General features: G+C 38.3%; 2 protein-coding genes across 4 annotated transcripts in view; one reads left to right on the plus strand and one right to left on the minus strand.

Moving 5' to 3' along the window:
* CYFIP1 (cytoplasmic FMR1 interacting protein 1) overlaps window positions 1-27,987 on the plus strand; it is an 84,413-nt gene that overhangs the window by 36,260 nt on the left and 20,166 nt on the right. The window contains exons 13-23 of one of the 3 annotated variants that reach the window (XM_074858966.1): window positions 1,224-1,349; window positions 1,606-1,772; window positions 3,165-3,312; window positions 4,744-4,891; window positions 6,582-6,738; window positions 7,314-7,410; window positions 7,754-7,830; window positions 7,923-8,031; window positions 8,641-8,760; window positions 10,801-11,000; window positions 17,875-17,962. In XM_074858966.1, the coding sequence (XP_074715067.1) occupies window positions 1,224-1,349; window positions 1,606-1,772; window positions 3,165-3,312; window positions 4,744-4,891; window positions 6,582-6,738; window positions 7,314-7,410; window positions 7,754-7,830; window positions 7,923-8,031; window positions 8,641-8,760; window positions 10,801-11,000; window positions 17,875-17,962 (1,437 nt within the window). Of the gene's footprint in view, window positions 1-1,223; window positions 1,350-1,605; window positions 1,773-3,164; window positions 3,313-4,743; window positions 4,892-5,195; window positions 5,350-6,581; window positions 6,739-7,313; window positions 7,411-7,753; window positions 7,831-7,922; window positions 8,032-8,640; window positions 8,761-10,800; window positions 11,001-17,874; window positions 17,963-27,987 lie in introns of those variants that run through there. The other 2 variants (XM_074858965.1, XM_074858967.1) reach the window with 2 other exon arrangements.
* On the minus strand, window positions 22,082-26,896 carry LOC141940178 (fibronectin type III domain-containing protein 9-like). Its single transcript, XM_074860951.1, has 2 exons — window positions 26,441-26,896; window positions 22,082-24,451 (listed from the first exon to the last, which is right to left on the minus strand). The coding sequence occupies exon 2, from the start codon at window positions 24,315-24,317 to the stop codon at window positions 23,652-23,654; it is 666 nt and encodes a 221-aa protein (XP_074717052.1). The 5' UTR covers window positions 24,318-24,451; window positions 26,441-26,896; the 3' UTR covers window positions 22,082-23,651.

Consider the following 27,987-nt stretch of genomic DNA (forward strand, 5'->3'; position numbering starts at 1 on the left):
TTCTTTAGCTCTGTTTTTATCCTCCTGGTTCCAGAACAAACTTCCTCTGAGGACTACAGCAGGGTTTTTTGCCTATTATCGCTGCTTTTCTTTGTCTTTATGATTTCTGTGGATTCCCTTAAGCACTTCCTGTGTAAGTTCGTGTTCACCTTCCCCCTGTCCTCCCCTCCTGAGAACTTATTGCAATCTGGAGTATCCTACTTATTTACCAGTCTTCTGCATTCATTCAGTACCCATGAACTTTGTTACATGCATCATGTTCAGATAAAAAGTTTCAGCATACTTTTGTTATCCAACTTAACCCTGTCACCTTAATTCTCCCCAAATACTTAATCTTTGTTTAATAATTTCCTCAGTGTCCTCTTTGTAGCACTTAGGTTGCAGTGTGGGGTGCTCTACTTTGCCATGGGTAAATTGGTGCAAATATTAATCCATTATAATAGGCAAATATATATTGGTCTGTAATCTAACACTTATGCAAAGGTAATATTAACCAGACCTTACTATTCACTGAACTCAAGTTGAGAAAATTGTATTTGAATGTGACTAGGATTTTTTGCTAGATGTACCCTGATGGATGTTAGATCAGCCTGACACACCGCTCAGGAACATTTTGAGCTGTGTTTGCAGTGACGGAAAAGGCAGTATTTAAGAGAAGTGCATGCTATGCAGATGATAGTGTCACAGATAATACAGTTATTTCCACACTTTTAAGCTCAGTAAACATTTAAAAAAACCAAAAAAACTGTGTAGTTTTCCAGTTGTCTTTTGAATTCTAAATGTGACTATTTCACCAAGTTGGAAGTTCCTCTTTTTTGTGTGTGGGTGTGATGGATTTTTTCATTATGCTCTAAGGTCTCTCTGTTTCTCATGCTTGAAGTGGAGAAGAAACTTTTGCCTACGCTAGCATCTGCTCAGTAAAAAATACCCTGAAGTGCACTACCTGCTGAGTGTGAATTGCATTTTTTGAGCTAATACGGGATTGGTGGCTTTCAAGAAATTTGTTAGGAAAATTATTGTTTGGCATTTGCACTAGATAGTAGTTTCAGAATTTATGCAGGTTTTGAGAATAGTACCAAATATTATTTTTCAGATATTCTTGAATACACTGAAGTATTTCTTAAAGCATGTTATTTGTGTCCAGCTATGTTTTGTGTTTCTCAGGCCTTTTTTTCCCCCCCTCCCCCATCTTTTTTCTCCCAATTCTGCTGTATGAACTGCAGTATTCGTGGAAACTGGTACACCCAACTGACAAATATTCTAATAAAGATTGTCCTGACAATGCGGAAGAGTATGAAAGAGCAACAAGATACAATTATACTAGTGAGGAGAAGTTTGCTTTGGTTGAGGTAAGGTAAATCTTTTTTGACAGGGATTTTTCAAAGATTAATTCTCTACAAAGTATTTTCTATACTCAGTGCAAAAAGACAGCATGCCCTGTGTTGACTCTGAAAGAGCATGTTTTCTTCCATCCAGTACATAGAAGGACCACAGGAAAACTATTCTTTATCTTTTGGAACTTACTAATTCCCTTTTTCTCATTTTCTGTATTTAAAAAAGGGCTTTTTGAACAAAATAAGAAAAATACGCAAATATTTTTTGCAGGTCATTGCCATGATCAAAGGTCTTCAGGTGCTGATGGGAAGGATGGAAAGTGTTTTCAATCATGCCATTCGCCATACCATTTATGCAGCTCTTCAAGACTTTGCCCAGGTCACACTTAGAGAGCCGCTAAGACAAGCCATCAAAAAGAAGAAAAATGTCATTCAGAGGTAGCATTCTTGTTCTCATCTTCTCCTATATTCTGTCTCCCAAGTCTTACTAAATTTGTTGCCGAATTGCACAGCTTCTAAATTTTTGCCTCTTGTAAGTCTGTATTCCCCTACTAGTCTGTTTGGTATTCAAAGTTAGCTTGGTTGAATACGTATTGGAAGTTGAAGAAGTCTGAAGTCAGAAATGAATGGCTGCCAACATGGCTACTGTAAGAGTCCAGGCTGTCTTGAGCCACTTAGGACTACCGCACGAAGTCTTGTGTTCCCTGGAGTTTATTTTTATTTTAAGGAAAGATAAGTACTGTAATATTGAAAGCAAGGCTAGTATTTTTATTGTGAAGTGTTACTGTCTACCTTTCTTATGATTCCAGTGTTTCCTCTCCTTGTGTCTCATGTTTACATCCCACCCCAGAGTCTTATCTCTGCCCTCTCAGCATCCTGCCTTCTTTCTCAGCTTCTGCTGCTTTTGGCTTATTAGCCTTACACTTCTCCTCCAAGTGCTCCATCTGCTCACACTGATTGGTGGCATTTCCTGACCTTATTTTTTGTCTGTAATTGTTTGCTTTTAATCATGATTTGTTTACCATTTTCTTACTTCCATGTTTCATTGCAAAGATCTTAGAGGTGAAAGCCTCTGGCTAATTAGACTATTGCTAAATGCTCTGACTGACACAAAAATACTGTCATAAGCTAAAAATAAATTATTCCAAATTACTAAGTTTGCAGGTAGATTCTTTTTGTCTCAGGGACTTTCATGAGATAGGGAAGTATGACTTTCATACCCACTCAGATCTGGGAGGAGACATTTGCTTGATCATTCAGCATGCCAAAGGATCATTCAGCATGCCAAATGGCTGGCTGTGTTTCTGACAAGTATCTGAAGCTGAGTTCAGTATTTGGAGTTGGAAGTATGAAGCTGTTTGTATAAATTCCAGCTGAATTCTGGAGTTCTGCTGGAAACAGGAATTCTGCTGCTTCTTTTTATTTCAAGCCAGAGTTGTCTCTCTTCACTTTGGTTAATGATCATCATTGATTTTATTGAATAATCTGCTTTTTGTGATTTAGGAGAACAAAATGGCTTGATGCACTTGCTAAGGATCCCAGAGGTGAATTCTTGCTCTGGCAAACCAGTTTCAGAGGTCAACTTTATTCTGACAGAGGAGAAGGGCTCTGGACTATCCTTTTTGATAAACAGTGTGGAACGATTGTTTTGTGGCTGTGGCATTCTTGAAGTTGTTGGCAAAATTGTTTGTGGTTGCTCTGAGTTACCCTGAGGTCTCAAATGCTGTTGCAAAGTTTCTGTGCCCATGGAAGAGTGTTTAAAAAAAATAAAATATTCTCATCAGTGCCCTTGGATGCATACTGGTCTGAAGTAGTGTGAATTGTGTTCAGTGTTTTGCAGGCCATCAGAAAGACAGTCTGTGACTGGGAAGCGGGTCACGAGCCGTTCAATGATCCAGCTCTAAGAGGAGAGAAGGACCCCAAAAGTGGTTTTGACATCAAAGTCCCAAGGCGTGCAGTGGGACCCTCTAGCACTCAGGTATTTTCCTGTCTGGTGGCTGTGATATCTGTCAACAATTATTGCATGAAATATTTTCTCTCTGGCCTGAACTATTTAAAAATTGCAGGTTTGGGTTTGGTTTTTTTTAAGTGCTAAAAATCTACTCTGATTAAATTTATATTTGCAAAATTATATATACTTAACCGAAATGCTCTGGGTTGCTGTCACTTTCTACTTTGCATAATTTTTCTAAGTGTTCCATCTCTTTAATTTGGTTTCCTGGGAAGAAATATTTTTCTCATTGAGCTCCTGATGTTTTTTAAATAGTATTTTTGAACTATTTAAATTTTTTCTTGACTGACTCCCATCTCTTGTATGGCTGGTGGATTTTTTTTTTTTTGGTTAAATCCCATTATTCAATAGATGTCTATGTAGTTTTAAAATATGTTTAAAATATACATGATTGCCTGTAAAATATGGAGAGTATTTGACTTCTGACAAAATCCCTCTTAATGTTCAGTAATGAATGATAAAACTGCTCCCTAAACTCTGTTTAATCTGCCACTGCCACTAAAACAAGAGATATTTCAAGTGTGTTGTCTGTGGTAGTCAATGAATCCCATACCTAGATGCCCCTTCTTGTTACCTCCATATAATTGTCTTTTTTATTTTCTTTGGGGATTTGTTTGGAGAGTGTATGGTCTGATATTCATAGCTCATCTGAGAAAGTGAGGTACTGAACACTTTGAGTGAAAAATTGAAGGCAACTGTGGTTTGTAAAGACAATCTTTTAATACCTAAAATCTGTGGGGAAGAGAGCATGTATGGAAAATAATCCTGGGTAATAAAAAGTTGCTTCAATTGTGGTAGGATGGGTTTAATGAAGATTTTGGTTTGGGAATTGGAAAAAAATGGTTTGATTTCTAATTTTCTGGGGGAAAAAAATTAAATATCACCACCAGTGTGCTTCTCCTGTGCTTGGTATGTTTAAGGGCTTTGTTTCACTGGCTGCAACAGGCTGTTTAGCGTACACACTTCTGTCTGCTTTTTCTGCTCTTGGGCTGGCACACTTGTCTGTCTTGGCTGACAGGAGGAAGGGAGGTCAAATATATTGTTTTTGGATAGGTTTTTCTCAGTTTCATGCAGTTCTAAAATGGCTGTGTATGAATTGGTAATCTTTCAAATGAATTTGAAATCTTTGCAAAATCATTCGAGAAGCTAATGGTTCTCTGAGCATCCTCTGAAATGAGCAGGAACTTTTTCCTTCGCTTGAGGGAGCACCAGATTGCAGTGATTATTCTGAACAAAGAAACCTTTCTGTATGTCCTCCTCTGCATGCTTACTGTGCTGCTTTTCGTTTTTAACAAACTAACACGTTTTCTCTGCTTCTGTTTCCCCTTCCTTATTTACCCACGTGTTTTTATTAACGGATTCTCTCTCCCCTGCCTGCCCCTGTCTGTTGGTTTTTAGCTCTACATGGTTCGCACTATGACAGAGTCCTTAAACTCTGCTGAGCTGTTGAAGCAGCTCAAGTCTCTGGGATTGGAAAAGCTATTGCATGTGACACACAAGTTTCTGAGGCAGTCCTACATCTATCCGCCTCTTTTAAACTTTGGTGGTAAGACATTACTTATTACTTTTACTTTTTGTGGTGATGTGAACTGTTCCACTGCAAATGGTCTGCTGCTAAGTGTCAGTGGAGGTCCCCTTGGCCTGGGTAGGCATTTGTGCTGGTGTGTAGGCTAGCGTTGCATCTGTTCCTCTCGCCTGAAAGGCTTTTACCCACACAGTGCCAGTTTTCAATTTGAAGTGGAGCAGTCGCTTACTGATAGTAATTCTCAGTGTTGCTCAACTAATGTACCATGTGTATTTTCCTTTTTTCCCCCCCTTTTCCACCATAATTGTTTCCTTTAATGATACAGCTTTACATGGTGAGAACTATGTTAGAGTCCCTCATTGCTGACAAAAGTGGTTCCAAGAAAACCTTGAGAAGTAGCCTTGAGGGGCCCACCATATTGGACATAGAAAAATTCCATCGCGAGTCTTTCTTCTACACTCATTTGATAAATTTCAGTGGTAAGATATGTAGATGATCAGTGTCCAGCTTAGCATGTCCTAACACCTCTAACACGACCTGGAAAATGTTTCCGATTGCCTAAGTCAACTTACCTTTCGTTTATTTATCAAGAGCCTTGGTCTGTCCAAACTTTTTCTGAGACATGATATTCAGTATTGTGGTGGGATTTTTATTTTGACTTGTTATACATTTGTTTATAATGCGTCAAATTTCATATTGTTACCTCCCTTTTCTATTTTTTTTATGTACGTATTTATATAAACAAGGGACAGATAAGTCTATACACATTGAAATTTTAAAAAGGAAGTAGTTTTTGTGTTTTGGGCTTTTTTGGGATTTTTTTTGTTTTTGTTTTAAGTACAGAGGAAACAAATTCTCTGTTGTGGTAAATTTGATGTCATTTCACTGCTTTTACTATTCGGTTAATTGTAATCGGAAACATGCTGTCCTAAAGAATTCACCTACTGACATTGAATGTATCTAGTCTTTGTCATCACCATGCTGTGTTGTCTTTCATTTTTATTTTGCTACCGGACTCCTTTACCCTCAGAGAATGGGGAACCTGTTAATGTTGGTCATAATGCTACTGGGGAACACCACTGCAGAAGGTCTTCAGAAGATCTTAATGTAAAAAGTTCATTCCTGTTTTGCTTCTCAAGCCTTCTGCAAAAGAAGGCTTGTGCTAAGGGTTTTCTGGAGAGGTGGGAAGCACACCTCTGCACCGTTGACAGCAGCCTCAGAAACTTTTTGTTTTAATCCCTCCTTCATGTGTCTGTCTGTCATTTCCTGCCCATCTAATCAACAGGAACGTGTGGAGCGATTCAGTCCTCCAGAGGGAGAGACGGTACCGGTGGATCCGGTACAATTTTGTCTCCTTTGCGTGCTGCTTCCCAAGCTCAGTGTATGGATTTCTCAGCCCCCAGCTGAGAAATTAAACAAAATCCCCTTTTACTGGTGTACATGTTTTTTCTGTTTAACTGGTAGTCTGGTCCACTTCCACGCTTTTTTCTGTAATAAGGCACCACTTCAGGGGCCAACATGGAGTTCAAAACCCTGAAAAAAAAAGTCATGGGCTTTGTGTTTTGAATTTGGTTTACATATTTGGCCTATGTATAGCTCTAGTGACTCACGCCTGCTTTTTTTGTTTCACATTGTATCATCAGAATTACAGTTGTATTGTTCCTGATGTATTTCCATAAGAAGTGTAATTCTTCCTTATTTATTCTGAAAGAAACCTTGCAGCAATGCTGTGATCTGTCCCAGCTGTGGTTCAGGGAATTCTTCTTGGAGCTGACCATGGGCAGAAGAATCCAGTTTCCCATTGAGATGTCCATGCCTTGGATTCTGACGGACCATATTTTGGAGACCAAAGAGGCATCAATGATGGAGTAAGATCTACTTGTGCTCTTCCACTGAATGATTATTCTTAATGATTGCCATTCCTTATTATAATGTTACTGCTTTAATTGGTTTTATCAAGCAGTCACCGAGAAGGTATTCTAAACCTTTATAAAATTTTCCTCTTACATTTGCCGATTTCCAGATTCTCAAAGTTTTCTTTTTGAAGTGAATAATTGAATTACGAAACCTTTCATAGAAGTATCATTGCACCAGCCAAATATGTTGTTCCTTGAGTGAGTTCTCCTTCCTTACTGCTCAAAGATGTCAATATAATGCATAGTGGTAAAAGCATAGTTCCCTTTTGATGGAAAGCTACATCTAGAAAACAAGTTTCAGACTGCAGACTTATCTATACAATTTCCTGAACTAGCAGAAGACTTTCCTAAAGGAGAAATTGTGATACTTTTCATATAAACTCAAACAAAACCAATGATCCGGTTTGCTTGAACCATATATAGGTTACAATATTGGCTGGCTTACAATGTCTTGACTGCACCCATCCTAAAGAATCATAGTTTCTATAGACATGTAACTCATTTTTATTTTCTTCTTTTTCATTCAGGTATGTTCTGTATTCTTTGGACCTTTATAATGACAGTGCTCATTATGCACTTACTAAATTTAAGAAGCAGTTCCTCTATGATGAGATTGAGGCAGAGGTAAAGTTACCTTACCTACTGGAGAAAAATAGTCTGTCCCTGAATGTGAAAATGATGCTAAAGGCCAAGACCTATTATAAGAGATTCAGAACAGTTGGAGATAATAAACAAACTGAGAATGAAGACCAGAAGATGGATAACTGGTTGGCTGATATGTTGTGAGGAAACCTATAGACATGTGCAAAACTCTTCACGTTAATGCAGAAAACTGAATGTCATCTTTTGTGCTGGGAAATTTGGATGCATTAACTTTCTTAATTATGTTTGATAAACAGTGGGAGGTCTCGGATAAACTCCCCTCTTTTAAGTATCTCTAAACACACAATTTTATTTTTCCCTCAAGGTAAACCTGTGTTTTGACCAATTTGTCTACAAGCTGGCAGACCAAATATTTGCATACTACAAGGCAATGGCTGGCAGGTAGCTATTCCAGTAGTGAGAACTTTTCTTCATGCATTTCTGCTCTGCTTTGCTGTCCAATATACGTAAGCGTTTTCTTCCTTTCTTAATAGCCTACTTCTGGATAAACGATTACGATCAGAATGCAAGAATCAGGGAGCAACCATTCAGTTGCTACAGTCCAACCGCTACGAGACGCTGCTGAAACAGAGACATGTCCAAGTGAGTTAACTCATACCCTGTTGTATTTGAGTTCTTTGGCAATTTTCCAATGGTGTTGGTTTATATAAATATATAAAGTGTATATATTTATATATAAATATATAAAGTATATAAAACTCTTTCTGTGCTTTATGTTCTGTCATCTAAGTGGCATAACTGACATTTGAGATCAGCTTTTTGTCATATGAAGGAGTAAATTTAAAAAAAACACTTCAAAGATCCTGTTTTAATGCAAATGTCTGTTGCAGTTAAGCAAACACAAGCCAAATAGAAATGTCATGTGTGGTAGCGTTGTCTTCCTAGTAATGTCTTTCACCAGTTTTCAATATGTTGTTGGCACAATGTCATGGAAGCATAAAATGCTGATATAAATACTTAGATGTAAATGCAACATGTGATTTTACTTCTTTTTGTGAGAATTGGGATGTAAGTTGTAGTACCTCATTTGTTCATGAATTTATAAATTTTGTCCATCTGCGTTGTTTGTGTGTTTGGAATGCAGGTTCACCATGTGAGAGTCTGTTAATCTGTGGAGTCTCATAGTCCTTGTGCAGCTTGTCTTGTAATTTGAATTTCAGTTCAAAAGTTTTTTTTCATGTTTTTCTTTAGCTTCTTGGTAGGTCAATAGACCTGAACCGACTGATCACTCAGCGAATTTCAGCAGCCATGTACAGGTCAATGGAACTGGCAATTGGTCGATTTGAAAGTGAGGATTTGACTTCCATTGTGGTGAGTGTTATGTTGCAGTTTTGCCAGAGTACTAACACGGCAGTTGGGGTCTAGATGCTAGTTTTGTTTTAATTTATTTTTATTTAATTTTTATTTCTTTTATTTGCATTGAGAATGATAGACATCTAGACTTTTTCTTTTTTTTTTCCCATTATAAATCTGTATTTGCTTTATAATGGCAGAAGCAAAAAATTTTTCTCAGGCTTTGCTAGAAGTCCTCTAAGTATTCTCTCAACAAATAGTTGTACAGTCATTCCTGACAGGAGAAAAGGCTGAATGACTAGCAGGCAAACTTGTTTCATCCTAACCTTAGTTAAATATATGTAAATGAGAAATACTTTAAGCAGTCTTATAGAAAAATAACAACGTTTTTCCCTCTGATATTTTGTTTTAATTTTTCTGTAAGTTTGTCTGGTTTACAAAGTCTAGGTTGACAAAACCTCTTACCAAGAGAAGCAGCTTAGTATTGCAAAAGGCATTCTTTTAGTCACCTCCAGCAAAATCATAAATTATACTGGCAAATCATCTGTTGCCATTGTAGTATATTGTGGACTTAATTAATTCTGATGTGCTATGATTTTTTTCTTCCCATACCTTAACCTACATCTCTGTTCAAACAGTGCTTTGGCCTGTCCTGATGCAGTACTCTGGATATGCTGCCCTATATGGGATCGTGCAAGTCCCAGTCCCGTTGAGACTGAGAATCTTATTCTTTCCTTGCCCAGAAAAGAAATAAACCTGCTGCAACCATGGGCCTTGGGACTAAGGTGTAAACATCACCTGTAGAGAAGGCATACACTAGGAGCCATGAAGAACAAGGAAAATGAGCATTCTTGTGATTTGAATTTTTGTAAATGCCCACTTCTGTCTGTGCTTATAGATAAATTGCAGACCAAAACAAAACACCCTGGTGCCTGGTAGAATCAAAATGAGGTTTTTTTACCCAGGCAGCTTGGTTTTGTAGCCTGACAAAAATATCTTTTTTTGTGGAGGAACGACATCTAAATTGTGCCTGCGAAAGAAGAGCATCTGTGCAATGTTGAGGTGTCTTTTTGAGTTAGTCTCCTGATAAAAATGCTAAAAACCAAATTTTATTTCTAGACTGCGTGAATTTGACAAGTAGATATGCAGTCAACAAGAAAAATATCAGAAACAGTTCTGCTGGAATGAAAAATAAATTAGAAGTTATGCAAGAAAGTTTACCACTGGTCTTTCTGTAATAAGTTTTTTATCAGTAAGATTTTGTCATTTCATTCTTTACTGAAGATAAATCAAATACTAAGGGCATAGAGCCTCTTGACTTTTCAGTGCTTGGTGTTATAACCTTTGAATTATTGAAATGTAGTTTTTCTTTGTTATGTGCAGGATTTTCTTAGTGGCTAGGTGAACAGAAACCATTGATTATGTGTTTCTTAGGTCACAGGTGCTCACTCTTTCTTGAGTTATAAAGTGGCAGGGCTAAGGTTTTGTCCCTTCAACATGGTCCTTTTTTTTTCTTCTTGTTTTTTGTTTTATGCAAAATAATTTCTGCTGAAAACTGCTTGTTTTCCTCAGTGAGAAATTGATACTAATAGCTGAACTTATAACTAAGTTCTGCTGTTCTTCAGACATACAAATGTGATGTTATCCCTACCAGTACTGCTACAGAAGTTAGTTCACCAGTTGCCCTACTGAGCAGAAATTACTTTGTGATACCTTGTAAAGTAGGAAATGCAGAAGATGCTTCTTGGCCTATGTCTGATGCCATTTAAACGTCAGAGTTTTAACTTTTGCTCAATGGAAGAAAAGTTTGCACAGATCTGTGTTTGAGACCCATCTGCAGTGTGGATCGATTTTAATAAATACGCTTAAAGTCTCAGAGAGTTTTGGTGGGAGATAAGTTACAAAACAATCCCAAGACCACTGATTCTTTCCAGCTCTTATCATTATAGTAAGAGACTGGGGGACAGTCAGTTGTTCATTTTGGCTGCTTTTTAGTCTTCTATTCGGTCAAGGTTCTTGATGTACTTATTGAGTTTCTCTCTCTTCTTGTTTCTGTAGGAGCTGGATGGCTTGATAGAGATAAACAAAATGACTCACAAGCTTCTGAGTAGATATATGACCTTGGACAGCTTTGATGCCATGTTCAGAGAAGCCAATCACAATGTGTCAGCCCCTTATGGAAGAATCACTCTTCATGTCTTTTGGGAACTCAATTATGATTTCCTTCCAAACTACTGCTACAATGGATCCACTAACAGGTTAACATGACAGCTTCTTCTTTGCATCAGTTCTTCTACCACGTGCCCTGCAACTTCCTTCCTAGCAAATGGTGACAAGTGTTTTCCACTTCTAATGCTTTACTTGAAATGATGCAGCATGAGTCATTTTACTAAGTACTGTAAAATGTATGAAAGCCTGTTATTTGTCCACAATTGAAGTCAACTGTAACCGCAGCATCCAAATTCTGACATTTTAATGACTTAGCTATGACATACTGAAAAATAAAGTGTGTCCAAAAATACTGCAAAGTGCGTATCAGGAAGATACTTTGGTAAACAGGATCCTCAACTGTGAGACAATGGAAATAAAATTATATTCCTGATTCTGTGTTAATGTGAGGAAAAGGATTGTTTACTGAAGAAGGGAAGAGTGCAGTGTTCACTGCATCTACAGTTACAGCCTTTGAGGAGTGAGTAATGGAAATAGAAAGAGGTAGGATCTAAAGTTTGAATGAGTGGAAAACACAGTGCTTGGGACTTTGGATTTCTGGGCTTCCTGCTTGTGTGCTGTTTTTAGGATTTGTGCTGCATTTAGCCTTTACTCAGGTTTTGGTTAAAGCGCTCTGAAGTGACAGTAAAGTGATACTGAATATGGAGCTGTAGGAAGAGGAGGAAGCCTGTTCTCATCTTTCACTGTCTCCTTGGAGAGCTTTCCCTGTCTGACATGTTCCATGATGGTTACGTTGCATTTTAGATCCAAGATTCTGTCTGCAAAAAAGAAAAAAAAGGAGTGTTTTCTGTGGTTAAGTTTTAGCCAAGAAACTTCTGTTACGTGAATCTGTTTGCGCAGGAGAGTTGAATGTATTTCTGAGGAAGCTACTGTGCAGTTGGTGTATCTGGAGATCAATATTGGAATATTCAGTGTGATGTATTAAGAATCATATAAGCATAAGATTAAAAGAAAATCTTGATGAAATGCTGATCCTTCACCTGTCAGCTTTAATGAAAGACATTCAATAGCTCCTATAGCAATTCAGTCTGTGTTCATCCTGGCTATAAGGACTGTCGTACTGCAGACCACAGTGCTTGAGAAGTGAGCGTGGAATGCCAAAGGGCACTGCAGGAGCCTGTGGGACTGTTGCTTGTCTGTTTGAAAACTGTATGCATGAATTAAGTTAGGCTGATCCTCAAGTGTGATGGGTAATTAATTCACTATAATTAATTTAAGAGATGATAAAGGGAGCCAGATTTTAGGCAGTATGTGTACCATGTGTCCAATTTCATCATAGAATTGTTTTGGTTTCAGTCAAAAACAGCAGTGTGGAGAGAATTAATGTGTGTGTTGCACGTGCTATATGGTGCCCATTGATATTTTTGCTGAGAGAGGGAACAAGGAGTTTCTAGCCCTTTTATTGTTCTTAAGCAGATTCATGATGTCTATTGCTGCCTTGCTGTTAGCATGAACTTCATGTTGATGAGTTCTCTCTGTGTTCAACTGTACGGGTTTTTATTGTGTGCAAATACAGGAGTACACAGTGAGGAGCTCTGTGAGAGCTGCTAGTTTAATTCTTAACTCTCGATAGGTAATGTATTGCATGAAAGCAATGTGTAGACAAGGGAAGAAAAGTAACAACGAAAGGCTGAAAGAAAGAAATAAGCATGACAAAAAGCAAAGAGGTTACTTGGTGGTGATGGGTTCGAGGTAGAGCTGCCAGGAAATGTGTAATACGTGTGGCTTGCCTTTTATTAATTTGACAACAGCCTAGGTGTAAGGGTCCTTCTTTTAAAGATGTTTTGGTCAGATTAACTTGTATCCAGTACCTTTTGAAGCTCTTTTCCCAAGAATGCTTGAATGTGATGATTTCAAACATCTGTAAAAGAGTTTTAAGTGTTTAGAAGCCCTGCAGGTTTGGTTCAAAGGCTAAGGCTATTCATGCAGAAGTATTGAAACATGTTGCATGTTTAATTATTTTGGATTTAGGATTTTTTTTTTTTCATATCTGATAATGTACTGAGATTAAACAGTGAGGCTGCTATTAAAAGATTCAGCAATTTAATAATTGCATTTGCTGGTTTTCTGAAATTTAGTCTCATTAGTGCTGGCCAGCTGCACTGCTGTGTCCAGAGTTGGGTACAACAGTTTGTGGAGAAGGAATGGAGAGGTGAGCAAAGGGACCTCTGCAGGTGGGCATTAGCAGTGAAATCCAAGGGTGTTTTTAATCCACTTGTTGTTGATCACAAAAGAAAGAGAACAAACTTTTGGGTAATGGCATGAGCATATAAACTGCAGGTGAGGTCAAAGCCCTCTCTAGTCCAGTGTCCTGATGCCAGCAGCAGCCATGCAGAGGCTGAGTATGAAAACAAGGGAGGCTTGTGGTGACTTTTCTCTGAGGAAATGTGCCAGCCTCTAGCAATGATCAGGTGTTTCTGTAAAACAAAAATGGTGGCATGTTAGTGCATTTCTGGCCCTTTACAGGTATTTTTTTTTACCCCCATAAACAGCCATTTCCCACTTGTTCTGTGCTGCTTGGGATTTTTTTTAAAGAGCCCTCTCTCACATTGACCCTCAGTTGCATGTTTTTCCAAGCTGAAGGTCTTTCCACACCAAGAATCTTTGTCATGCTTATGCCTGCATCCTCTACTTTTTTTATTCCTCTGTATCTTCTTGGAGGACTAGGGCTGTCCAGAAGATTCAGATGACATGAGGACAACTTCCAGATTTTTGTTCTTTGTTCATTTTCCACTATCTGTTGTGTTCCTTTTTCTGCTTTATTTTCTTTACTAATTCTAAGCTGATCTTTTCCTTCCATGATAGCTTGTTTTGTGCTGAGGGCTAACAGAGGAATAAGTGTGAGACAGCCTAGATACTTATTTGGATTGAGGATTTTCTGTGCTTTCTTGACACAAATGATACAAGCTTCTGGGGACAGTAGTCAGACTTGCAGCTCCATCTCCTCTCAACACATTATCCAAACCTGTATTCTCTGCTAAAAATTCATGTGTATAGCACTCTTCCAAATGCAGTATGACATGTTTCTTCTGAGGATACAGATTTGTCACAGAATGAACAAAAAGACCAGCTTTTTATTTTTCAGTCTTCCTTCCTGCCTGCCTCTCCCCCTTCCTTTTGTGAGCGCTCTCTCGTACTGCTTTTGAGACTAGTTTTCACAAGAGAACAGCTGTGTCTTCTTGTCTTGCGTATACTCTCATAGTCACTGTTCAGAAAAATTCTCAGCCCTTTCAGACACTGCTGGAGCAAACCTGAAAAGCAGCACTGGCGGTGAAAACTACCTAGTTTCTGCTACAAAGAGCCAAATGGTGCAGGGATATAGGCTCATGCAAAGTAGGGGTGACTGTTGTCAACTACCTTCAGCCACCTAAAAAAACAAGCAAGCAAACAAAAAAGGCCTTTCTGCCAAGAGGAAAGGTAATAGCAATGGAGTGGCAGATATCTGTTACTCTTTCACGCTCCATTTTGTCTGCTGTTTCCTCACACTTCAGTTTGTAGCCTCCTGTTCTCTCTATCTTGACATTCATGTTCAAGAAGGGTGACTTAGATCTTGCAGTCATTAAGAGAGGAAGTGTAGGTCTACCCTTAGATCTGGTAAACAGGACAAACTAATTTGAGAAGGCTGGAAGTTAAGTGTGTTCATTCATACTAATTAAGCAGGGAAAGGCAGAGGGACAGAAATGAGCAGAGAGGGAGGATTGTGATATTTTACTACTTCTGAGATGAAGCTCAGGAAGTTTATGAATGAGATTGTCTGATCTGATGCCTGCAGTAGCAGGGCAGCAGGCTCATTGACTAAAGCGGTCTCTTTTAGATTTCTCCTTATTTTCTTAAATAGGTTATGGTAAATAGAATCATAGAATCATTTAGGTTAGTCTGTAAAGTGCTCACTATGAACTCCTTCCTGGTAGGTATCACAGAAACACCGATACAAAATGATTTAATCCCTAAAATACTTACTTCAGGGCTCATGTCCCTTGGCAACTGCTGATGCAAAGCTTTGGTAAAGCAGCAAGCTTTTCATCTGCTTAATCTACTTTGATTACAACCTGTGTTGATTAAAATGCATTAATTGCTGTGAGATCATCAACACTGATTAAAAATGAAAAGCACTGATTATCTTGGAGTATGCCAAAACCTGCATCCAGCAGTATCCGAGGGAAAGTAAAAATTTGCCTAACTTTAGCACTGATACTCAAACAGCTTCAGTCCTTCAAAGAGATGTTTCTTTTTCTTGGAGGAGGAGCAGAAGGAAGCCAACCAGCAGGATGCCAAAAAGAAAACACACACAGACATTGAAAAAGTTTGAAGAATAGCAGATGATGCTGAACTGTAAAGGTTTCTATATAGCTCTTAGTTTTGAGGGAAGAAATCTCTTAATATTTATCTGAACGATATATTGGGATTAGTCACATACCTCCTAGAATGAAGAATGATGCACTCTCTTTAGCCTGTTGTATCCTCAGTCTTAGCCATAGCCCCTCCGTAAGATAACAAGTGACTGTATCTCTTATTAACCTCTTTATTCCTCTCTCAACATCTTTCTCCCAAGGAAGTATAAAATGGGTGCTTGCTTCAAGTCTTTAAGAAAGCTTTAAGACTATTTTGCTACTAGTCTAAAGCATTAGAGATGGAGGAACCCCCAAGAATGTGGAAGAGCACTGGGGAACACGCAAGAGTTACTTGTACTTGTACAAAGCTAGTGAAATTTAGGGACTGTGTCTCAGAAGTGTTTCTCCAGTATTTGATTTCTGAGACTGTGATTTCTTCTCCACCCAAATACAGTCTGACTAGTTTGCTCCCAGACACTAACGACATTGTAATTCAAATATATTCATAATACCTTTTTGAAAAGACTAAGAATTATAGTTACAGCTTCCAGAGTCATGGGATGCACCCACATTTATATTCTGAAACACTCTTTTCCTTGTGAGGATTTTAATGTAGTGATAACAAATCAGCTCTTGCCCAATACATTTGCACACTGAAACTCCTCTTATCTCAAATGACATGGTATCTCTAATGATTTTTTTCATTTTAGAGATTTTCTTAGGGCTTCAAAATTGATGTCAGTTTAAAAAAGAATACCATTTGGAGAGAAAGAAGGGGGAATAGAGTAGTCTCTGGGACTATCATATGTTGCAGATTACTTTGAATTCCATCAAATGTTTACAACATATTTGGTAAACTTATTAATGAATTATCTGTGCAGAGAACAGATTCAAGTAATCTCAAGAGGAAGTTTTCAGTTACTATGCAAGTGAGAGAGAAGGGGGAACCTTGTAAACTGAGGAAATGTAAGGAGATTTAAATTATGTATAGAATATATATAGTATCAAAACCAATACACATAAGGGATCTTTTTTTCCTCAAAACCTCTAAATGTAAGCACTTTCTGTACTTGAGCAAGTACAATTACTTTTGGAAAGATAGAGCTAAAATACATGAACAAGTAGCTGAAACTGTGGGTATACCTATTTTTGAGCAGGTTAAAAGAATACAGAAAACCTTGTCCTGAAGTTATAGATTCTCACAAGAATGATTCAGATTGCTCAGAGATAAAGCACAGTGGAAATAATTGCAAGCAACATGCTGCAATTTATACATGTTTGGGTGAAACATCTTTTGGTTAGCATGGCTGTTTTTGTTTTCAGCTAGAAAATGGATGTATTAAAAATAGAATTTCTCTGTTCTTTCTAGGAAAAATTATTAATGAATCATTTATTTTGTGTGCTGATTAAATTCATACATACTTTAAACAAAACCAGATCAAGATATAATTGTATCTTATGATATTACAATGTACTGCAAACTTCCTTTCCTGAAACGTTTTCCTAGATGCATTTATTTTACTCAGCTATCACTCAGAACAGCTTGATCTGATACAAACATTTAATGTACACTTCTTAAAGAGCTGTTTTTCGTCTTGCCTGTATATACAGCTTTGCACAATTTACCAAGAAATTGTTTTTATCAAGTTAAAAAATAAAGTAGCCATCCACCCCGTAAACACACACACCAATAATTTTGCTCAGTTTAGTAAGGTTAAGCAGAATCAGAATTGTAGTAGATGTTGATTAACTTCTTTCTGCACTAAAACTGTAGCGCTGCAAAATGTGCATTACACAGTCAACAGGCAACATCAGGGGAGTGGGTCTGTGCTGCTTGTTCACGAGAGGATTTGTGCCTCCAGAGTTCTGCCCAAGCACCATTCTTCAGACTCTGGGGCCTTCAGTTTGGAGTTGGCTGTTTGATCCTATCTTTTGCATTACTCCATGTCTTTGCAGTTCTCTTGTCCTCCTCTTAACAATATACAAAGGTAAAGCTAAACATGATTTGTGTTGGCACGTGCTCACACTAAAGTATGATCAAACTTTTGAAACATTAATTTTGCTACAAGGATTATACCCTTCCTCCTGGCTTTTTTTAAAGGTACTGACCTAAAGCATCTCTCCTGCTGTGAGTTTCTTTGGGGGGAAGAAGTTCCAAAATGTTAAATAGAAATGTCATGTTCTTCTTTGAAGATGTAGTTCATTCTCAAGGACTTAATTTTGGCAGCACGAGGAACTTCCTTACTGTCTGTCATAGGCTATTGCTACTTTGTTAGTTGCTTCTCTTTTTGCTGGGCTGGGCTAGAGTAGAGGTGAGAAATATTTTGGGACCATACACACCACTGGAAGAACCGGGTCCCAGTAAGTAATGAAGAATTGCATTATGATTTGTGTCCAGGCTTTTGAGCAATGCAGGCTATGTGCTTCCCCAGTTTCAACTTGGGCTGAAAGGCTGCCAGTCTGGCTTTGATTTTATATGTAGACAAAAGCAGTATTATACAGGGTAAGGTGCATTAGGTGCACACTTACTAACCTAAGTGTAATTAATGAATTCTTTATTTTGTTTCTATAGATTTGTTCGGACCGTGCTACCGTTTTCTCAGGAGTTTCAGAGAGACAAGCAGCCTAATGCACAGCCACAGTACCTCTATGGATCGAAGGTTGGATTTAATTCACTTTATGATTTGCTAATGTTTAAAGGCATCTTTTTTAATTATAGAAATTACGGAATATGAAAAGTATTAAAAATGGACTCAAATACATTTTGTGAGTGTTTTAAATTCAACGTACACTTTTTTCAGACTTTGCTGTGAAGCTTACAATATGTTTCAGCCAAAGAGCAGGTGATTAGTCTGATGGTTAGTCTTATCTGACATAACTAAAAATAAGTCCTTCTCTCAACCACCTTGCATTGCACAGTTGCTTGTAGTGGCAGTGCAGACTCAAAGAAAAGATTAATTAGACATCTGGTGAAGTGAGAACCATCTTGGGTGCAGCTGCTCCCTTGTTACAGTGATGAAGACTGTGATGACAGGAGAAAAGGGAACAGATAGGAAAAACTGCTTCAGATGTTATCTTACTTAAAAGGAATATAGATTCTGACCATCCTAAACTATCAGATACCAAACTGCTTAAATTATTTTTAAAAAAGGAAGTAGTATTTCTTTGGCATCTTCAATCCAAGGACCTCAAAGTTGTGATGAACTTGTCCTCTGGCCATCTCATCTCCTGTATTAGCATCATCTTTCTTGCTTTGCAGATTAGGAGTGCCTAGAAGGTTTATGCAAGGTTTCATTGGAAGTGCACATGATATGTAGTCACATACTCTGTGCCTTAAGGCAGTGCCAAATACTGATGTTGGAAAGGAGCTTATGTGGCTGACCAGTTGAGAGAGTACTTGGCACAAGAGAATAGTTGTGGGCTTTTGCAGAACTACCCAAGTGAGGAAAGTTAGCCTGTATTCACAGGACCAATGCTATGCTCATGTGTGCAGTATTGTATGTTGAAGGGATAGGTTTATTCTCCCTGATCACTGCAGATTTATTTTCTTATGCTTTAGAATTATTACCTGAGTCTTAATGACAGTTAAAGGCATAGCACATTAACATATATCTGCATTTTTAATATCCAGTCAGAAATATTGATCTACTTCAAACAACAGTAAAAACCAGCAGTGGTATCTTCAGCAAGTCATTTGAGAATATTTAACAAGATGTTATTCTTTATTTTGCATTGTGTTATTGAGTATCAGTGAGACAAAATGAAAGTATGGAAAAGATCAATAAAAATGTAAGGATCAAATTAGAGGATTGTTGACTAAAAAAAAGCTTTAAAATTATGTACTCTGTTATCCTTGTAATTTATACAAGTGCACTGTGTCAGTTTCATGTCTAGCTACTTTATCTCCTACTTAATATGAGCATAATTAGTCCTTGTCGTACTGTTATTTTCTGCACGTCATATCCTAGTTATATGGTGCAATCTCCGTGAAGTGATGTGCCCAGCAAGATAGTGTTTGAGAACTGAAGAGATAGCTCAGAAGTTAATTCAGTCCTAATACATCTGCTACATTTGTAAAACTTTTATGCTTTTAAAATGTAAAGGAGGTAGAAAAGGATTCACATGTCTTTAATGTGGAATGTAACAGCTGATTGTCTGGTACCGTGAATAGTGTTTTATATAATTGTTCTCCAACAGGGAACAGTAAATTATAGGAAAGTGGGATAACTACATTAGAGTTAATGTGTTCCTTACTATTTTAGGAATTCACCAGATGCAGTGTAAAGAACAAAAACTCCACTGAATTTAGTAGAGATTGCTAACTTAATTTATCTAAGTGATGATACAGTGGGGTAAGTGACAGAGGATTAACTGAGGAACCCTTTTTTTATCAGTCAGGTTACATTATTAAAATGAGTTTAGTAATCTTTACTCTGAGACCTATACATTTTTAGAAATTTGATTATTTTTCTATACGAGCAGGAGCAATCGAGGGGATTCTTAGATGCGTTTCTGGAGCAAGTTTCATAACTAGATATGCCTATATTAGCAAATATTCCTGACTGTTGTTATAAATTTTTACAAGAGTATGTTTTTATTCTTGAGTCTTATGTGTTTTGGAATTAAGGATATCTGAATGGAATCTTAGGAGGACGTTTCTATTGTATATAGCAAATAACTGATAGTAATTCTTACGTGATAGAGGCTACACATTCTAGCATGTGATGTAATTGCATTATATTATTCTGTGTACTACACAGCCAGGCTTGTCACAGAGCATATCCTTGTTTTGGGTCCTTTAATGGTTATATTGTTGAATTGCCTCCTGACTGGGTAACAGTGGGATATAGTGTAGCTATGTATTTTTTATTTTATTGTCTTCTTTGAGTTCTTGAACTACTCAAGATATTCAGGTGAGCACTTCGTATTGATCATATAGCTAAGGAATATGACTTTTTATTTTCCTTATTGGACTTTTTTTAGGCTATCTGTGGTGTTTATTTAGGTCAAGACAAGAGCATTGTGGTTTCTTATGTATATGTACACTCATACATGCATGTATTGGACTGTAATGGCTAAACATTTTCTGTGCAGAAGCTTTGCACAAGCAGTGTGCTTGTTTAAGAGTAATTAAAGAAATTTTTGGTTTTGATTCTCAGGTATTCCTAAATGGATCAAAGCATTTGGTCTATATTAACGTGTATTGATGCTTAGCCTAGACAGTTGTGTCCACGTTCTCTGTTGCATCTAAAGTTTTCTAAGCAGTATCTTCATCCAATTATCAAAACAGAAGCCCACAGATACAACTTACTTCTGGCTGGCATGGGAGCAGAGCTGTCAGGTGGGAAGGAGCCAACCTGCAGAAGCTTGTCAGCCTTTTAAGTGAGCTGGAGTATTTTAGAAGCTCATTGAGCATGGTCATTGAAATCCCTTTACTCAGGTGAAGAGTGTGTAGGATTAGTGAAATGAATGCTTGCAGATTGAAATTTGACTGGATGTATAAAATACTTAATGTGCATGTAAGGAGGAGTCTCTTCTGGGGATTTGGAACTAACTGTATGTTAATGAAGTACCCGTTTGTGTAGACCAGAATTTAAGACCTTCCTTTCTGGTTTATACAGCATTTTCATGTTTGTCTGTCTTCTGTATTTTGTAGATGCTAACTCACTTGTTTTGTGAAAAAAGCCCCCTTTGGAAAATACTTCTGAATGTGATTATAATGTTTTTTATCTACTGCTGGTGCACAAATTAACATCAGTTTGCACTATGTTGCATCTTGTTATCAGTTTAGTAATCACTTAGAATATTTGTCCCTTACTAGGTCACTGTTAAAACTGGACAGTGAGCTACCAAAACACAGAATTGCCAGAATGAACCAGAATGAATCTGTAGTAAAACTTTCTGAGCAAGAGACAAAAGAATCGCGTAGCTCTGTGAGTGTGTGATGACATGAGTTTTTCAAACTTAGTGCAGAAGTCAGATGACACTACTTATGCATTGCTCATTTGCAGTGTGTGCAAGATGGTCTGTTGCTTGTGAGGCAATAAAAATGTGTGTCTAAGCAGTGCACAGTAAACTCCTTGGGTGGAATGGTTTTATATTTAGATGAGGTAAATTCCATTCCTGGGAGCACTTCCATGGTAGCTCCTTGCCTTCTCAATCTGATATATACATGTGTCTTTTTGTATATATGTGTTTGTGTATAAGTAACAAAATTCAGTAGGTGAATTGCTTCAAAACTGCTTTGAGACTGAACTGCTCCTTGTACTCAGTATGGTATATACATGTGTGTGTAACATATAAATGCATGTAAATATATGTATCGGACTGCCTTAAAACCCACATAAAGAAACGGGTATGCAGAGAAGTAAACAGATTTTCAAGGGCCTAAGATGTTGGCGGAGATGAGAATATATCTCTTGGCTCTATCCCTTTAACATTAAAATTATCTTTTCTCTTTTTGATGCAATCCTAGTCAGAGAACTGTTGCTGTTAATTTGATTACAAGATCATTTTAAAGCATTTGTTTTTGTTCCCACTACCCAGCTGCCTCTTTTTGGCAGTAGACCTATAGAGTTGGCTTCATGCTCTGAAGAGAGTTTTTCAGTGTCTGTTTCATGAAACACCTTCATTTGAAACAGCAGTAAACTGTTCATCTTCACAGTTTATTTAAGACTGATGTATCAGAGGAAGAAAAACATGTGTCAGCTGGAGGAAATGCTATGTAGGGGGTGGAGAACATGTTATTGCTAACTTAACACAATAAAGACACCTTTTGAAGTGTTTTCTAAAAGGAATACTCGCCCCCATTCAGCACACATTTCTGTGTGTCGTACCTATCCTAGTAGAAAAAAGTAAGGACGACGCATCAAACTTATGCCAGCTCCTGTCTTCCTAGCAATATGAGAGTTGACGTCTTTCACACGCTGTGGGAAATGTTGTCAAAATACAGTAGCTGAAAAGACCCACTGCCTGCTGTGAAATATTCGGTAGCCACTTTCGTGCCAAAATTGTACACCCCCTCAGCTTCCAGGGCACGGTGGAAAGGGATGGCAGCTGCCTAGCCAGCAGTTCTCTAGCTTCTACTGAGCTGTGTCAACAAGAGCTGACTTTATGCATACGTTCCTATCAATAGCAGTTTAAAATGCCTACAGTCACAGTATATCTTTGTTTTTTGGACATACCATACTGTACAGCAATACTAAGATTTATTATGTTTTTACGGACACAAATGCACTTAAGAGATTTAAAACAGGATGACTTATACACGTAAGCCAGACAAGATGCGTTGTGTTGTGAGGGTGAATGGATTTCTGTCTGAAGAGCCTTTCTTGGCACTTTGCCATGAAGCTCAAGGCAGAGTGAGATGATAAGCAGATTTGATTGTTACAAAAATAAAATGTGTTTTGCCATCTTTTTACTTCCTTGCCCCTTCATTACACAAAATGTACTCCAATGTTGGATAGAAATTTGCAGCTGCTGAATGAGTTTTATCACTAAAAAACTGAAAGGGAAAGAGAGAAGGAAGGAGCAGGAGTTGCTTCTCTGAACTCTGTTTTCTCTACAGGAAGTCACTTGCCTGTGGAGCAGAAGGTGGCTTGTGGTGGGTATAGAAGAGTGCAAAATAGAATAGCCCAGGATATTTCCTTAGTTTGATTAGAAGTGTCCTTACAGAGTCGCTATCTTGCATATGCTTTTAGACCAAGGGGAAATTTCAAAGACAGACAAAAGGATACCATTAAAATCCTGGTAATTTAGCTTACATGCTGAGATTGACCTGATTTGGATGGGAGCTTCGGAGAGCACCATGGTTGGTGAAGTGCGTAGTCTGTGTGTAGTAGTTTGTAGCGTATAGTTTGAGAAGCAGTTGGGATGGTGGGGGTAAAACTCACACTGGCAAAACACTTGGGGTGTATGTTCCAGTTTCCTGTAGTATAGTAGTCTGGGTTGCCATCCGAAAACTTCCACTCAGTTTTAATTTATGCTAGTAAAAAAAAAAAAGTCTTCTGGTCACTTTTGATTCATTTTTATATTTGTTTGCTGGTTTAAACTAAAGAAAAGCAACCAAAAAGTCCCCTCAAAATGTAAACCGATTATCTGCTACATACTTCATTTTTAAGTAGAGGAGTGCAGCTGAAATATTCACTTCTTGGGAATCTGGGCCTTTGCCTCTGAGTACCTCTGGCTGCGTAGGGGCTGTTGGAAAGGGATGTGACACTGGAGGTACAGCCAGGAGTGCTGGGGGGAGCAGCCGGAGCTCCCCATTGTGAGCACCGACAACACACGTGATGCGTTTGAAGCAGTTGGGATGTTGTATGTCACAAAACTCTCCTCCCCGACAAAAAGTTTCTAATTTATAGCAGAGCACTGTCCTGTCATTGGCACTCGTTCCCAGCTTTTGGAAGTCAGTGTGGCGGGCTCCTTGCACGCTGAGGGATTCTCTATGATTGTGGACAGCTGGATGCCACCTGGATCCTTGGTGTCTCGCATCAGTTGACTCTGCCTGCCGAGCTCCTCTGAGGCGTACGCTGCGCTTTTGGTCCGTGCCTTCCTGCAGTCTTGTTTGGAGGTCCCGTTTTGCCCTTGCAGATGGTCGCGTCTCCTACGGCATAGTAGGTGCAGGCAGCCGTAGAGGAGGATTGCAGCAATGATGAGGAGCAGGATGCTGCTGGTGAGCCAGATGCCCAGCGCCAGCTCTTTCTTGGTGTTGCTCGCAGATGCCGGGTCTTGTTCCAGTGTGTTAAAAACTCTGCACTGGTCACTGGAGGGGTTTGCAGACTGGCAGGTTACGCACAAGATGTATGTCGTTAGCGGAGTTAGGTTTTCAACCACAAAGGAGGAGCGACTAGCAGGCACCCTCTCTTCCTTCTGAAAGCTTTTTCTCGAGTAACTGGATAGCATGCTGTTCCAGTTAGGGTGGTACATGATGCTGTAAAAGCTGTCAGCACAACTGGCCATTTTTGGCCAAATTACCATTGCTGTGTTTCCTGTGATGTTTTGGACAGTTATTCCCATCGGGATGTTGCTCAGGTGTTTTTTTTTTTTTCTCTCCTGATGCTGATCTCGCTGTGGAAAGGGAAGATGTTCCCTGGGAGGTAACTGAGAAGCTGCGGCACTGGGGATGTCGTCTGGATCTTAATTGTAGTGCTCTGTAACTTAGGAAAGGAGTTTGTTAGGAAATTATGCTCTTATCTTTGGTACTGCTGTGTAAAAGTGGGAGTTGGAAGTTCATAAAGTTTGGGGTATTTTAAACCATGTATTTCTTTCCCAAGTGAAAGGATAAACATATGGTTATAGAAATTCAGCTGGAGCTGCTGCCCGTACAGGTGACCACTTGTATCTTGTCTCCATGAGAGATGATGTATTTTTGCAGAATTTGCGATCGGGAAGCTGCTTCCTTTCACAGTTCTTTTTCAGATGACTGAAAAAGAAATGCAGCAGTTGTTTTTCTCTCTAGTCTGAGTATCTTGGATTTTGTTATACTTACTTGGTGTTTTACATAATCTCAAAGCTTGCTTTTGTGAGCAATGAACTGTCTTATGTTAAGTGGCAAGAGAGGGGTGGCAGGGGTGGATATTGAGGGATAAATTCCTCTATCATCCACAAGTCTTCACTTTTGCCAGTCACAATCAACTGAAAACCGAAACAGTATGTGGAAACACCACCAGATATTATTTTCTTTCCAATACCATTTTACATTGGATTCTTACTTGCCGATGCTCTCCATTTTTTGGTGGTGAGTTAGCACATCTGTACCCTCTGCTAGAGCAGTGGCTGTGATGACTGTGACACATTGGTGACGTCAGTATCACAATATTTAGTCTTGATGCTGGTCAGCCTCTTGGAAAAGCTTTCTCAAGCTAAGCTAAGTTGGTGAAATACAGCTTTCACTATAGCATACCTTTTGGATAAATAGCGGGTTTTTAAAAAATGACTAATAGTCTTTTCTATTCCAAGTGATTGTATGTAATTCCATAGTGTGTCTGCCTTGAACTTATACTCCTCCTCCTATAAAATTAGAATTGGAAAAACGGCTAGTATTTCGAGATTCTTAGTTTGTGTTACCACTGTAAATAGTGAAAGGAAAACATCTATTTTCTGCAATTTTCTATATGCATCTACTAAAGAATATATAATGTTAACCAGTGGGTATTTTCATTTGTTTGGCATGGGTTTTTTGCTTTTACTTTTGTGAGGGTAACTTTTGAAAAAGAGTCTACCTCAGCAATTTGATCTGATTCTCTTAGTTTAATAGTCAGTTTCTAGTGGCACTTGTGAAAGTTTTTTCCACTGTGAAAGTTTCTTACTTTTAATTGTGAAGATAAATGCCCATGACAGTATATTTCATGGTTTATGACTTCATTATAAAAATTAATTAATTTTTTTTTACGATCAGGTTTAAAATGTTAAGTCTCCTGGCTAAATAACAATTGACTATTGAAAATTCTCCTGATGAAGAAAGCTTGTAAGATTGGCTCATAACATATTCTGAAATTATTCTGTAATACTTTTTTTGTATTTTATATTAGATAGGAGGCTGGCAAAATATATATTATTTTAGTGGGATTTTGATAGTTACATTAATAGTAAGAATTCTGTGACTATGCATGAAAATTGATGCTCGAGGCTTTTGGATTATACTTACTGGGAAGTGGGAGGACAAAGATGTATGTTTATTTTCATTACAATGTAAAACCTTAGATATGGGTAGATGCTGCTGTTCTAATCGTGTGGTAAATGCACACTTTTTGATACAGTAACAATATAAGGAACTGACTTTGCTATCAAATAAACTTATTAGACACATTTTGGTATCTAACCAACTTGTGCCGATACTAAAATCTGGTACATTAGTAGGGTCAGAGCTTTTACTTACTCAGTTGTCTTTTCTTTATCTGGTAGACCCCCATTACTTAAAATTGTAATTTATTTTAGGTACACAGTCTAGACTAACACAGTCTAGAAACAATAGTTTCATCCTCATAACATTTTGTAAGCAGAATGTTTGCATTTTAACTAAATAACAATAATACATTTCTATTGTTACAAAACGAGTTATTAGAAGACACATCATTACTGACATGTAAATGTTTGGAAAACCAATTTGATGTTTTGTAGATTATAAAGTCAGTACTTACCGTCACTTCCTGATGGAAATTTCAGAACAGAATTTTCATATGGTGATGCTGCTGTGAAAATTATAGAAACACTAAGTTTTCTGTATCCCTTTTCACATAAGAGTTATTTCCTGGCTGATATCTGCTTGCCAGTTTGCTTTTCTTCCCCTCAGATTCCCTGGACTGAATTCTTACTGCTTATTGCTTTCAGGTTTTTTCTCCGATGCTGCTGGTGGCATGGTTGCTTTGTCTCTTCCACTTAAATTCATGCAAGAACACATCTTGGTGATGTTGCCTTGCTTTTCAAAGAACATACAGGAGAAAAAATAATGTCTTCTCCCCTCCTCTCTTGCTTGCCTCCCCTTGGACAGTGTACTGCCTGAACATCCCTGTTATATGCTCTTGTGCGTGTACCAGTGATGCTGTGAGTGATTAATGTTAGCACTTTGATGACATCAGCAACTAGCAACTCTTTTTTTTTTTTTTTTTTTTTTTTTTTAAATTTAAGTAGGGGAGGGAGCAAGCATAGCTTAAAAAATAATGAACTCCCTCTTTCCTTCCCTCCCTCTCCACTCCCACCCCCTTTTTGTTAGTGGCTTCTTCCCTAAGCATTTTATACTTCTGTGCATCATGGGAGGGAAGCGGCGGTGGCATGTGATGGTATTTTCTAAATTCCTTGTCATGGTTTATAAAGCTGTGCTAATCCAGCATTTACAGTTGAACCATTTTAGGCACTTTCTCATGAGGGTTACATTAAGGAAAGATGTATTTTTAGATTGGCTGACATCTTATTGTTATGTATGGGTGAGTTTTTCAATACTGAAATCATGTTTTAAGGCTTGCTTTTTTATGACAAATTTTTGCTGAGAGGAGTTCTCTCCCGTTAACCTCATGACAGTAAAATGCTTTAACCTACTGGAATAAAATTCCCCTTGTGCTATAGCAGAAATAGATTGGACACATTTATTGTGGCGACTTTTCTGATTGGAAACATCAAAAGCAAAAGATGAAATCTCACCTTTTAGGGACAATTGTATAAATGCTTAGTGTATCCGGACATTCATCTGCATGTATTCTTTGGAGGTTTTAACAGTTCTCTTCCCTGTTGATGCCCCAGACCCCTTTTCTCTGTGTGGAGAGCTATGGAAATGCACACGTTGTACTAGGGGGATGCAGCTTTAGGCTCTCCACCTGGTGGGGTGTGTTTGGAGTTTAACCTTTTAGCCAGCTCTGATCTAATAGGAGGACTGTGTTGGGTATTAGGAGTCTAATAATTAGTCAAGCGTCTGTTTTAGTTTGCGTTCACAGAAAGGGTGGCTGAGAGTATTTGAAAGGAGCCCTACTCCACAAAATGAACACAAGCCCACAGTCCTTAGAACAGAGCTTCCTGGACTGAAGGACAGCTGAGGCCAGGGGACCCTCCAGAGCAGGGTGACCTGCAGCGGGTTGCTCAGGGACGTGTCCAGTCAGTTCTCGAACATCTCCAAGGGCAGAGACTCCACAGCCTCTCTGTAGTGAAGCCTTGACCACCCTCAGAGTAGTGAAGTTTTTTCTGATGTTTAAATGGG

This window comes from Strix uralensis, chromosome 2 (assembly GCF_047716275.1).
Source record: "Strix uralensis isolate ZFMK-TIS-50842 chromosome 2, bStrUra1, whole genome shotgun sequence".
Lineage (NCBI taxonomy): Eukaryota > Metazoa > Chordata > Aves > Strigiformes > Strigidae > Strix > Strix uralensis.

Bases quoted from the DNA above. Each gene is read 5' to 3' on its own strand.
- LOC141940178 (XM_074860951.1), bottom strand. From the start codon at position 24,317: ATGGGAATAACTGTCCAAAACATCACAGGAAACACAGCAATGGTAATT.